Source organism: Lissotriton vulgaris, chromosome 6 (genome assembly GCF_964263255.1).
Source record: "Lissotriton vulgaris chromosome 6, aLisVul1.2, whole genome shotgun sequence".
NCBI classification, from domain to species: domain Eukaryota; kingdom Metazoa; phylum Chordata; class Amphibia; order Caudata; family Salamandridae; genus Lissotriton; species Lissotriton vulgaris.
In genome coordinates, this window is record NC_141694.1 from 130,089,562 (window position 1) to 130,103,931 (window position 14,370).

The 14,370-nt window shown below is 41.3% G+C and overlaps 1 protein-coding gene across 1 annotated transcript in view; it reads left to right on the forward strand.

Moving 5' to 3' along the window:
* Positions 1-14,370, forward strand: part of CNIH3 (cornichon family AMPA receptor auxiliary protein 3) — an 831,126-nt gene that overhangs the window by 319,188 nt on the left and 497,568 nt on the right. Inside the window, exon 3 of the mRNA XM_086925137.1 lies at positions 1,806-1,853. Within this exon, the coding sequence (XP_086781263.1) occupies positions 1,806-1,853 (48 nt within the window). The remainder of the gene's footprint in view (positions 1-1,805; positions 1,854-14,370) is intronic.

The window sequence follows — 14,370 nt, forward strand, 5'->3', positions numbered from 1 at the left end:
ATTATTCTGTATCTCGGTCCTTGCATTTCTTCCATTATACTCAGTGTTCTCAACCACTCATCCACATTTCCTTGGTATAATTGCAGCAGCTGGTGTTGATATGAGGAGAATGTGTACTGTAAGGAGCAGAAACCAACAATGTAAAGGACATTATAGAAGATATGCAGGTTGCCTGTCTCTGGGTGAGGATTAATCCTGACAATAAGCACCGTGAGGAGGACGCAAAGAACTCTGCCATTTGCAAAGTAGTACATCATTGTTATTGAGTGTTTTTTTCCTGGTCGAGCATGTTCCCCTATGGCTTACATCAACCTCAGGCAGCTGGATAAACAAATAAAATTATCACAGCATTTTGGAGGTGAAGCACCTTTTTATAGAAGCAGACAACGTCTGCCCAATCAAAACATGTACTCCTGGCTCCCATCATGTGGGCAGAGCCACAGCCCATCTCCTGGTGGTTCTCTGCACTGTAAAGCCAGACCATAAAAACGTGTCGACCCTTAACTGGGGGAAATTTGATCATATAGGCCTTAATAGAACCTTCTGCTAGAGCATGCCAGCTTCAAAGTCAATGTGCTTTATCCAAGGCCAAAGCCTTCTGTTCAAGGGTGCGAGGTACGTTCAGAGAACAGGCACACACAAATAGATGGCCCAAGACTCTAGAATAAATGTACCTTCAACCATGAGAGCTCAACTAATCAACCGTTTCTTCCGCAGACTGCTGAAACCAACTTAGACACTTTCTTCTCACTAAAATCTTTTATTTTGTAAAAGAACAATAACATTAAAATAAATGGATAAACATGGTTAAAAGAAGATTAAGGCTCTTTTGTATTGGAATCAACCCTGTTTCTTGTGCTCCACTGCCCTTTGTTTTTGGTACATGAATGTATTAACAATATTAACTTTTTGAATAATGCATGCTGATTGGTTGCTTCACTACAGCAAGTGGAGGGCATGTATCCACTATTGTTTATATGTTTTCCCAACTCTTTGTCACTGTGACCAGCACAGCAAGATCCTTCAAAGCAGCGGTTTATAAACTTTTGTCTTCTGGAGACCCCCCCCTTAATCATTACTGGAACCCAGGGACCCCCACTGAATCAATATTTGATTCTGGGGACCCCCACAGAGTCATTAGACGGTGGGTACTCTAGCTAAGCATTTTTGATTATTTAAACCGCAAACCAATACCGATAAATACAGAAACAAATATTCATCAAACAAATACACAAATGATGAAATATTTTATTTAATTCAGAAACACATTACAAAATCAAACTTTTTATATTAAGGGGTAGGGGAAGTTAATTTAATTGCAGCCACTCATTGTCCATACTATATTCAGTTTGATGCATTTGTACTGCTCTCATAAATCAATCTGTGCCTACTAACATCATTTTTTGTCTTCAATTTTGCATTCCTTCACAGACAGAACACTTTTACATTTTTAATTTTACATTTTACTTCTATATTTATAAATACTTGTTTAATTTTCTAAGCAGTCACGGACCTCCTTGAGAAGGCTTTGCGGACCCTCAGGGTACCCGGACCACAGGTTGAGAAACACTTCTTTAAAGGAATAATTTGCTGGGTGGGGGAGCAGATGACTGAACCCCAGTATTCTAACACTGGCTCACCAATGTATGTGTAACCATGAAAAAATATGCAAATATTTTTATAGACAGTACAGGTGTACTATCTATAACGTGAAATTATTTGATTAATTTCTGTTGATTATTGATGTTAATCTGGGGCTTTGGTTATTATCTGACATGTTTGTTATTCTTCATCATTTTAAACAGCGGGAGCGATTAAGAAACATTGAACGCATTTGCTTTTTGCTGCGGAAGGTAAGCCTGACCTTTACTGCTGTGTAAAGTTGATTATCTGTGACCTTTTGGTATCTAACATACAGGAAGTACTTCATAGGGAAAGAAGGTATTCCAGTTCAAAGAATCCTCTGCTGCTGCCTGGGGTAGAGCTACTTTTATGTTCAGAGGACTGGCAATAAATGTCACATTTGTCATAGTGTTACATCTTATTTATTTAATTTTAGAATTATGCAGTATGTGACAATTTGATGATAAAATATGCCTTGTAGATTCTAACGCCTTCTTTGCAACACCATCACTCCTGATTGTTTGTGTGGGTATTATACTATACCAGAATGCCTGTTTGTCTATGGCAGGATATGTTCTGCTGTGGTCTGCAGCATAAGAAAGAGATCTTCTCTAAAGCATACAGCTGCAAGTTTAGAAGGAGGACATTGTATGTCTAACTTTTTAGTACCTTCAATCCTGCTAAACCTGTTTTTAATATTCTGGACCTGTGGGACCTCTCTTGCTTTTCAAATACACAGGACCCATGAGAGCTGTGTGGATCACTTACTGACATTTTTATTACTCACAATCACAGTCTTCATCACTACAGTCATCACAAATTAGGATTTACTTTGTCTGACTGACTTTAATTACTATCCATTTCTATGTAACTTAAACATGGTCCTTAAGGAAATACCTCCTTCCACATGAGTTTTCTATAAAACTACATAACTTCCTATACTCTTCAAGTGGAAACAGAAATATGTATATAGATATACATTTACATATATTTGTAACTAAAACACATATACCTATACCACCCAGTGGTGGTTGCCAGTGGGTAGGTATAGTTAGGCTTGTATTGCCATAGTAAAAGCATTGCTTGGTTTACTTATAACTTGTGGTGTTTCATTAAACTTTCACACAAAAATGTTCCTCTACCCCCAGCTCCTTTTTGGAAAGAATTCAGGGTGATCTGTCAGGTGGGGGGTTGTGAAAAAGGGGGCCCACAAAATGTTTTTCCCATTCATTTATCCATATGAAATTTGGACACAGCTACAGCCAAAACAACTGAATGGATGTATACCAAGTTTGTCAGAAAGCTAGATCTTGGCTACGAAAGCATGCTTTTTGTGATTTGGTCTGAATCTATTTTGTAGTAAATTAAGCCTCAAAAACGTTTACGCTCCGGAGGATCTGCGATGGAGCCACGGATCTGCGAGCTGAACCACACGTTGTGATTGGCTGGATGCAATCTGAAGGAGAAATTGCAGTCATTATCTTTGGACTTGTAAACTTGGTCCTGAGTCTTAAAAAATAGAACAAAACAAGATATAAGGGGGCAGGTTAAGGGTACCCTGAACCTTGGGTCTTGTGGGGGGGATTGGTTAAATGTGAAAGAAAATGGTTTTGGGGAGGTTCCATGGATCCGCGAATTCACCATGATGCTCAGCATGACATCTAAGAGCTTTGTGGTTGATCTGTGGATCTAGAGCGACTTCCCTGGGGTCAAAGTATCCACAGAACACCCAAAAAATTCACAAATGGAGTAGGGCACTCGTGGCCCAGGCCCTGTGCCCAACCCGCAGTGGCATCTTAAGGTGTTTTGGTGCAGCGCCAGGCCACAGGCCCTGCGCCCAAACCCAAAGAGGGTGCATCTGAAGCTGTGCACAGCTGGGGGTTGTGCACCTGTAAGGGGGAGGGTTCAGTACCTATAGAGAGTTTCCATCAGATCCTCGTCCTTCAAGTCAAACAGTAGCTGAACATTACTTGTTTGATCAATCATAAGGTCACATGTATTTTGGCATCTGATAGCATGTACAATTTTGGGTTCCTTTTTAGCAAAGTACTTGGCAAGTTGGATTTTTTCTGATACATTTGTAGGTATCAATCTTGGTTTCCAATATGTCAAAATGTTGTTTGACAGAAAGAGAGACCTTTATTAAGGATTGATTATTCATCCGTTGCCAGTTTATAACTGGATAGATTAACTACTAAATTATCTTCCATGGTTATGGTTTGTTTTACTTCTTCTCTCTGATTCGTAGAGGGTACTTTTTTCTTCCCATGCCCTCTTCTACATAGATTGTTCCTTGACTGGCCTCTGACAGGATTGTGTCCTCGCTCCTCCCTTTTGAGGTTTGTTGATCAAGATACATTTGTTGCATTTCCTCCAGAAGGATCATCTTCATTCTGCAATTGAAAGTTCCTTCGTCTTAACTGAGGTTTGTGTCAGACTCACTGATTTCCTCCAGGGCCACCAGTAATTTTATTTTATAATCTGAAGTATATTGTTTCTTTAAGACATCAAATCGTTTTGTCACAGGTATAGACAGTCCCATTTAGGTAATCATGTTAGTCCTTGATGAATTTCCTCTGTTGTCTGGTTTCTATCCCCAATTCATACTTTTCAAGTTTGCTGTACATCTGAGTAGTTCAGAGTGGAATAGCTTACAATACAGTGGGGTACAGTGTAATAGGGTACAGTGAAATGACGTATATTGGAGTACCATACAGTGTAGTGCCATAGAGTGGAATAACATAGAATTGAGTAGTGTTTACTGTAATAACGTTGAGTTTACTAGTTCTAAGTCTTGAGACGTACATTGCAGTGGCATATAGTGTACAGTAGAATGTCATAGAATTAATTTGGGTTAATTATAGAAGTGCAGAATCTAGTAACTAGTAGAATCTGAAGTGTCATTTACTGGAGTGGCACACAATGTAATTTTATTTAACTGAAATAGCACACAATGTTATCAGTAGAATGTAGTGGCATAGAGTGGAGTAGAGTACATTGGAATAGCATACACTCCAGTAGTGTACCATAAAGTGGGGCATACTGGGGTAGCATATAGTGCAATAGTGTACAGTGGAGTTGCGTACATTGGAGTCGCATACAGTTTGGAGCAGTATGTTGTAATTTGGCAGCGATTGGGTTAGCATTAGCAGAAGCCATCCTGTATTTAGAGGCTATCTTGTCCGTTTTGTGGAATCCATTTTGTATTTCTGGCAGCCATTTTGTTTGCCATGTGCTACCACGTGAATGCCATGTGCTCTGCCCTACTTTGCTGTTGTCTGCTCTTGAAATCTGCCTAGAGACAGGTTATATTTAGCCTCTTCCACTTTGCACATGCTCAGTTGAGCTTGCAGCTGTCCATGCAGCTACTGTTAGTCTGTAAATGTCAGGATGTGTTCACCAGAATTAGCAACTGTTAGCTCCTCCCACTTGTAGACTGTGCATTTTCTCTATGACCTTACATGTGCCTAAAACCTACTTCTTGTACTTGTACCGCCTTCTTTTGAGCCCCTGTGTGGGTATAAAAGGAACAAGCTCCTTCCATTCAGTGTGCTACTTCATACATTGCCGAAGGGTGCTGTGTGAATGTAGTTCCACCTCATGACGTTTAATACATTTTGTATTTTCTATTCCAGTTTCTGTGCCAACTTCTATCCTATTGGTCTGAGGACTTGTGCAGAGAAGGGCGAACCTCTTGCACTGGTAGGCCTTGCTGAGGCTCACCACCACAAGTATAGTGTAGATGCGTTGACTAAAGTAGCATATACAAGAGTGTAATCTAATACAGTAGGGAACTATATATTAGCGTAGAGTATAATGGTGTACATTGGCGTGGTGTACAGTGGCGTTGGATGGAGTAAAGTGAAGTAATGTTCAGTCAAGTCAAGTCAAGTCATAAAATTTATATAGCGCACTACATACCCAGAGGGTTTCAAGGCGCTTAGGGAGGGGAGGAGGATTATTTGTCAAATATCCACGTTTTAAGTTGCTTTCTGAACACTAGGTGATTCTGGGTGAGGCGAAGGTAAGCGGGAAGTGAGTTCCATGTTTTGGCAGCCAGGTATGAGAAGGATCTGCCTCCCATGGAGGTTTTGTTGATGCGAGGGACAGTGGCGAGGGCTTGGCTGGAAGAGCGAAGATGGCGGGAGGGGGTGTAGAAGGACAATCGAGAGTTGAGGCAATCTGGTCCGATGTCGTAGAGTGATTTGTGTGCGTGGGTAAGCAGTCGGAAAGTAATCCTCTTATTGACGGGTAGCCAGTGGAGGTCTTTAAGGTGACCAGAGATGTGTTCGTTGCGTGGGATGTCTAATATGAGCCTGGCTGAGGCGTTTTGGATTCGTTGTAGTTTCTTCTGGAGTTTAGCGGTGGTACCTGCGTAGAGGGTGTTTCCGTAGTCCAGTCGGCTCGTGACTAGAGCGTGGGTGACTGTTTTCCTTGTTTCGGAGGGGATCCAGCGAAATGTTTTTTTGAGCATGCGAAGGATGTTAAAGCAGGAAGAGGATACGGCGCTGACTTGTCTGTTCATTGAGAGTGAAGAATCCAGGATGACGCCAAGGTTCCGTGCGTGGTCTGTCGGTATGGGTGCATCTCCGAGGGCATCCGGCCACCAGGAGTCGTCCCATGCAGAGGGGGATTTGCCTAAGATGAGGACTTCTGTTTTGTCTGAGTTCAGTTTCAGACGGCTTTGTTTCATCCATTCGGCGACTTCTTTCATTCCTTCGTGTAGGTTAGTTTTGGCGGTGCTGGGGTCCTTGGTGAGAGATAGGATCAGTTGGGTGTCATCCGCGTAAGAGATGATGCTGAGGTTGTGTTGGCGGGCGATGGCCGCGAGGGGGCTCATGTATACGTTGAAGAGGGTGGGGCTGAGTGAGGATCCTTGTGGTACGCCGCAGATGATTTCAGAGGCCTCGGACTTGAATGGTGGGAGGCGGACTCTCTGGGTTCTTCCGGTGAGGAACGAGGTGATCCATTCCAGTGCCTTTCCTTGGATTCCGATGTTTCTGAGGCGTTGTAAAAGGGTGCTGTGGCATACTGTGTCGAAGGCTGCAGAGAGGTCGAGGAGGATGAGGGCGACTGTGTCTCCATTGTCCAGTAGAGTTCGAATGTCGTCTGTTGCTGCGATGAGGGCGGTCTCAGTGCTGTGTTTGGCTCGGAAGCCAGATTGTGAGGGGTCGAGTGATTTGTTGGCTTCGAGGAAGGCGGCGAGCTGGTTGTTGACAGCTTTCTCGATAACTTTGGCCGGGAATGGAAGAAGCGAGATGGGGCGGTAGTTTTTGAGTTCGGTGGGGTCTGCTGTTGGTTTTTTCAGAAGGGCGGTGAGTTCCGCGTGTTTCCAGTCTTCTGGGAAGGTAGCGGAGTTGAAGGAGCAGTTGATGACGTCTCGGAGGTGCGGAGCTATGACGGAGTCTGCTTTGTTGAAGATGTGATGAGGACATGGGTCTGTGGGGGATCCAGAGTGGATGGAATTCATCAGGCGGATGGTGTCCTCAGTGGAGATTGGGTTCCAGGCGTTAAGGGTGTTAACGGGGGGAGGATAGTCAGCTGATGGAAGGGTGGGTTGGCTTCCGGGTTGGTTGTCAAAGCTGTTGTGGATGTCAGCAATCTTGTTGTGGAAAAAAGAGGCTAGGGAGTCGCAGAGGGTTTGAGAGGGGGTGATGTCGTTGGAGTTGGCCGAGGGGTTGGAAAATTCCTTGACGATGTTGAAAAGTTCCTTGCTGTTGTGGGCGTTGTTGTCGAGTCGATCCTTAAATGCTGTTTTCTTGGCTTTTCGGATCAGTTGGTGGTGAATACGGATGGCGCTTTTGAAGGCGTCCTTGTTGCTGGTGGATGGGTCTTTTTTCCAGGCCTTTTCAAGGGAGCGGCATAGTTTCTTGGATTTCTTGAGGTCCTCGTTGAACCATGAGGCCTTCTTGATGCCAAGTTTGTGTTGGCGTTTTTTCAGTGGTGCTAAGGTGTCGGCGGTGTTGGATAACCAAAGGGTGAGGTTGGAGGCGGCTTCGTTGGCGTTAGAAGAGAGGGCTGGGGAGGTTTGAAGGAGCGATGTGGAGATCTGTTCCGTGGTGATTTTGTTCCAGTTTCTTTGTAGAGTTGGTTGGAGGTGGATGATTGGTTTCGGCTTGTTGTAGGTGAAGTGAACGCAGCTGTGGTCAGTCCAGAGGAGATCCGTAGTGTGGCTGAAAGAGACATGGTTGCTGGAGGTGAAGATGGGGTCGAGTGTGTGACCTGCGATGTGGGTGGGGGAAGTGACTAGTTGTTTAAGTCCGAGGTTGGCGAGGTTGTCCAGGAGGGTGGCGGTGTTGCGGTCGTTGATCTTCTCAAGGTGGAAGTTGAGGTCTCCCAGAAGGATGTAGTCTTTGGAGGGGAGCGCGTGTGGGGTGATGAAGTCCGTGATGTCTTCACTGAATTTAGCGCGGGATCCTGGTGGTCTGTAGAGGAGGGTGCCTCTGAGTGTGGTCTTGGGGTCGATGTGGATCTGGAAGTGAAGGTGTTCGGAGTTGGCGAGGTTGGCGTCAGAGCTGGTTGAGATGCGGATGGATTTCTTGTGGACGATAGCGATTCCTCCTCCTGTATGGTCGATGCGGTCCTTGCGCGTGATCTTATAGTCATCAGGGATAGCGATGGCGATGTCAGGGGCGGAGGAGGCGTTCATCCATGTTTCCGTTAGGAAGGCGATGTCTGGAGAGATGGTGTCTAGTAGGTTCCAAAGGTCAATGGCGTGTCTGTGGACCGAGCGGGTGTTGAGAAGGATGCATTCTAGGTGGTTGGGGTCGGGAATCTGTGGTGTGGTCGGAGCGGAGATGTCGTCGGTGCCGCTAAATTTGCAGGAGAAGCAGGAGAACGGACCATGGGTGCGTCCAGGAGCGGCTTGGACGCAGTTGGGGGCGCGACCGGGGTTAAGGGCTAGGAGGGCGGCGGCATCGTAGGAAATGCGGGGGGGTTGGGCAGCGCGAGGGGCAAGGGGACTGGCGCTGGGCGCGGTCCAGGCGCCATTAATTGCAGTCTGGAATAGATCAAAAGCGCTGCACAGACGGTACCTTATCAGCAGGGGAGCGACCACTCAGCTCGGAAGCGTAGAGCTGGTTTAGTGTAGAATTTAGTTGTGCACAGTAGAGCGTCCTAAAGTGGCTTGGTATACTCTAAATAGTGTAGAGAGCAGTGGCGTAAAGTCAGCTCTTATAGACTTTAGTGGCATAAAGTGGAGTGTGTGAATTAAAAGGTGCTGTAGAAATATATGAAAACATGTCAATATTGTATCTTCAAAATACCAATTATAAGATGTAAATGTTAATTCTGGGGGTATATATAAATAGTTAAAATATTTGTAAATGCATATGATGCATAAAATGTACTTAATATAGTGTGCTATAGTATAATGCGTACAGTTGACAATATAGTCTGATACTTGGGGCTTGAAAGTGGTGATGTGATAGGTTGATGGCTAAGTTTACCAAAAGTAGCAATCAGCAGAATTTTTCATAATTATACGGTCAGCGTGTCACTGACTTGTGGGTTAGGGTGTTACATATAGTTATCAATTAATTTGTGTTATTGTTAATAACGTATTCCCACTTAATTTATGTGGCAATAGGTATTTTGTTTTCAAATTTGTAAAGACTATCCTCCTATGGATTTTTCAAAACGTATCCCTTATTAACTTTGCACCCGTTTTAGAAATGTTGGCATCTTTGACGACACTTCTTCCAGCAGTTTAATTCTCAAAGAAATCAAACATTTGCGGATTTGGATGAACTGAGTGTAAAGCAAAAAGGAGGGTGCCAAAACATGCTTTATTCCAATATACTTGACATACAGTTTTATATTTTGCGTTATGTCAAAACTGTGAGTGGTATTTTGTTTACATTTAGCAGGATTAAATATTATGTTGCGTAGATGTTTATTTTGTCTAGTGCAGGTAATTAATGTAATTATTTTGCAAGTTTTCATCTATTCAAATTTAATGACATCTGTTATGACGTTTACGTTGTTCCTAAACCGTGAGTGTAATTTTGTTAGAATTTTTCAGTTTGATTGCACATAGTTATCACAAGTCATTAGCTGATTAGGTAATCATTGGCTTTCTAAAAGTTAAAGGAGGCCATTTTGTTTTTAAGTACACTTTCCCCGTGTTGTGCTTTATGCCTTCTGATGCAGGTAAATATAAGGTTTTTTATTTTTTTCCTTAACTGTTACCACTTTAATAAAGTAGTAACAGGTAGAGCAAAATAGTTATATCTTTCTATATATAGGTTAACATTTTTGTTTATAACATTTTCTACATTTTTATACCACTGTTAGGTGGAGTGTGTTTTTTTAGGTACCTCTGTAATTTTTAGTATTTACTGTGCTACTCCGGACACTTTTATGTGCATATTTAAATATCAAAAACATTGAAAACAACTTTAGCACACTATATTAAAAAAAGATAGTGTCTTACAGTGTATTTCCAATTCCTGGTACTCCCATAAATCTCAGCATTTTTTAAAAACATATATATAAATGTCTAAATATTTCTCTCTACTTATTATCACTTAACTAAAGTGGTAATAGGTATAGGAAAAGTAGCATACCTAATACTTACCTACATTGAATAGCCTCATAGAAAACATAGGGAAACTCAAGGTAAAAACAAGATGGCTACCTTTACATTATGTAAAGGCAGCCTTTAGCTAATTAGCTAATGACATGTCATTGCTATATACCTCAGGAGTACCATGGTACTACTATTGTCACATATATAACTAAATTAAAAACACTTACAATTTGTGAAATACTTATTCTACTTACCAACAGAATAGAATAGAATATTGAATATTGTGAGAGGATGTAGCCTTATGGCTGGAGCGGGTGACCTAGAAGCTGGGCAACCGGATTCGAGTCTCGGCAACGATGCTCAACATCCTGTGATTCTGGGCAAATCACTTAATCTCCCTATGCCTAACAAAAAGAAAAAAATAAATGTGTCCTCATGTAACGAAACTGGTGCTCATGTAAAGTGCTCTGATACCCAATGTCTCGGGTCTAGTTCGCGCTATACAAAACTCTAAAAAATAAAATAAAAATAAAAACAGAATCATCTGTGAATCATAATATATAATCCTTCAAATTTCCATCAATATTAGGGATGAGCGGGAAATCCGTTACTCTCGCGGATTTTGCGGATTTTTGGGAAATCCGCAATCCGCGAATTTTGCGGATTTCCCGCAAAATCCGCAAAAAAAAATCCGCGAACGTAACGGGTTCAAAAGTTGAACCCCCACTCATGCAACTATTTTACAATGGCGCCAGCAAGCTGCCAGCGCCGTTGTAAAATAGTTACACAGTTAGCTTGCACAGGAACCACTAGATAAAACGAAGCAGGTGCTGCTTTATTTTATCTAAGTGCTTCCTGTGCAAGCTAACTTTGTAACTATTTTACAACGGCGCTGGCAGCTTGCTGGCGCCATTGTAAAATAGTTGCATGAGTAGGCTCACTCAAGGGACCCCTGCGCCCTTCGGGGCGATTGCATAGTAATAACACACACATGGTCGCTCGAACTAGTTGATGCTCAAATTCAGTGACTCATTCATTAGCCCAAAAACAATCGTGAGCGTCGTCGAGGCTGGACAGGTGTGCCTTCTTCCCAAATCTACCGTGGAAAATCAGCTGTGATGCTGGATAGGGCTGTGATGCTGGATAGGCTTTGCATCCTTGACTTTCACGAGCGCAATACCCGTGCTGTTCCTGTGACAAGGAGCTTCTTTCTCTTCATCTGCTGAACTGATCTTTCTCTGACCTTTTATTCACACAAGAGGCACATTCCCTACTGGGCACAATGTGTTCGCACGGGTTTCTGCAAGTTCGCACGCGTTTTGTACAATTTTGCAATTAGCGAAATTGTACAAAACCCTCGAGAACTTGCAGAAACCCGTGCGAACATAAAAAAAAATCCGCGAGGATTCGCGGATTTTGCGGATTTTCGCAATCCGCAAATTCGCAAATCCGCAAATTCGCGGATTGCCAATCCGCAAAATCCGCTCATGCCTAATCAATATCCGACAGACGGTGTTCGTGCTATGCATAACACAAAAGTCTATGTAAAACGCATTTGTTTTTATGCCCATTTTAGGATTCCCCTTTTTTCTATGTACTCCTTTGACAAAATGCTGCTAAACCTTCAGGTCTGCAAAGTTTTGTTGACATTTGTCAAATGGGTGCACAGCTATTAAGCGATAAAAATCTAAAAAATCCCTATCTCTGGTCACCCTACCTGTAGCTACCGCCACATTTGGGCCTTGTAAAATCTGATATCACAATAGGCAAAATGGTTGGCAATTCTCCTGTGGTCACCTATTGAAGGCCTAAGTCCCTAAAGGATAAATTGGTTCCTAGCTATCAGAATGTCGAACCAAACACAACATGGCTACAACCAAGACAGGGATTTCATAAGTGTAATGCCTGTATAACAAGTTGCTGTACATATAAGATGTACAATAGCAAAGTCAAATGTATCAACAAGTACATTACTTGCACTACTGAATATGTAGTGTATTTGCTGGTTTGCACGTGTGGACTGCGCTACATGGGCAGTACTCAACTAGTTCTCAAAAAACGCATTCTGGAGCATCAGAGAGCGATTACCAATGTGGATTTCAACTATCCCGTCGCCAGACATTCCTACGATGCACACAAAAGTGATAGGAAACTCCTCAGTTTATGTGGCATTGATGGAGTGTATTAACACATCCAAGGGGGAGCCCGTGAAAAAGAGTTACGGATTCTGGGTTCGAAGTATATAATCGATCTCAATACCAGAACCTCCTATGGGTTTAACAAAGAAGAAGAATTGTGCACTTATGTAGTTTTATAAATACAAATAGTGCTCAGGGTCACGTGTTTTTCTATTTTTGATTAATGTCCTTGAATGATAAGTTCTTTAATTCTTCTTATCTTAGAAGGCTTAATTTTAATGAACTGTATCTTTTTCTGGGTGTCATGGTGGAGCAAGGGTTTCCTTGCCACTTTTCTACAAAGTTATCATAGGGTGCACTGTACACTTTGGACTGTAGTTATATAGTATCAAAAGGCAACTATGCCTAACTATATGCAATTTGGCGTGGAGTAATCAGAACCAATTTGTACTGCATTATATATATATAATTTTTGTCCGCAACGCGCAATGTCATGTATGGACAAATTAAATTCATGCACTATGGTTCCAGCATAAGATACATCTTCATGAGTATCTGGTGCCAAAATCTATGTAATAGTAATTTTTTCCTTCATTTTTCTACATGTCCTTTTGTGTCTAAATAGGGCACTATTTTATGAATTGCTACTACCCTCCCGCACTCCTTCCTGAATCACCGGTACTTTTATCTAAAAATATGAATTAGAGGATTATTCAAAATTTGACTTGATTGGTTTTCACAATAGGTCTCTCATATGTGTTACAAGGGAAATTTTTTAACCAATACTGTTGGTCTACACAAAATGAAATTGTACCACTTGGTTATTTTGATAGAACCACAATAGTATAATGCATACTAATGTGCAAAATTAGTGGCTTGGATACAATTTATTTTATGCCACTTGGCATTAGTAATAACATGATAATGACTTATGCTCAAGTGCTATGAAATTAATAAGTACTTCGGCAAAATGCCACACTTTAGATATAAATTGTTTCCAAGTAATTATGAGGAAATCTTTTAGTATAATTTTTGAGTCTTGCTTAAAAGAAAAGACAAGTCCGACTTCAGGTGCTCTCTTTAGTTTTGATGACTTAGAATTGAGTGATGTCCTTTGTATTTATTTACAAACGAAACCTTTTTTATCAAATGTTTTATTAAGAACACGAAACAAGATTTGTAGGAAAGGAATCATGAAAATTAATGTGGATTAATTAATGTTTTACATTTAAGAGACCTGATATTTTAAATCAAATCGTACCAAAGAGCAAAAAAAGTATGATCATGTTCCGATATATTTCTTCTATGTTGATTGTGATGTCACTGTTATAAAATGGTGACTGGGAAGGACTCAGACAACTTGACAAAGGGTGTTTTGCGACTGAAACGCTTTGTTGTTTTGTGATTAAAACTACCCGAATTGGAGTTGGTGTGCCGCCTCATCTCTTTTGGAGTTGATTTGCTGACTTTCTTGGCTATCTGTGGCAATGGCTGGAACCAGCGCTTAAAAGCAGGTGAGCGGCGTTCACTGGCAGTATTTGGTGTGCGTTATATATATATATATATATATATATATATATATATATATATATATATATATATATATATATATATATATATATATATATATATATATATATATATATATATATATATAGTACAAGGAGAAGGATTTAACAGTGGCTCTGGACAGAGCCAACACCCCGACTACAATGGAGGAAACAGATAATGCCTGTCTCACACTTCCTGCCATTAGCAGTAACAGCATCTCTCCTAAAGCTGATAATACAGTAAGACTGATTAGATCTTATAGCCAACGGAAAAACCAGTTTAGAAAAATCTGAGATAACTTGAGTCATACTATATTTTAACTCTTGACACGAATATGCCAAATGGTTTGAATAATGGAGAAGAATTGCACTATTTTCTATAATTGCTTTATTTTGTATGTGTATATAGTAATATGATAAACTGTACCTATTTATTGATTCAATTTCCTATCCTTATACTATTTTAAACCCCATTTTTTGTCCCGTGGTTTTAGTCCAGTTTTTAGACAAGGTTTTTTCATGGGTTTTA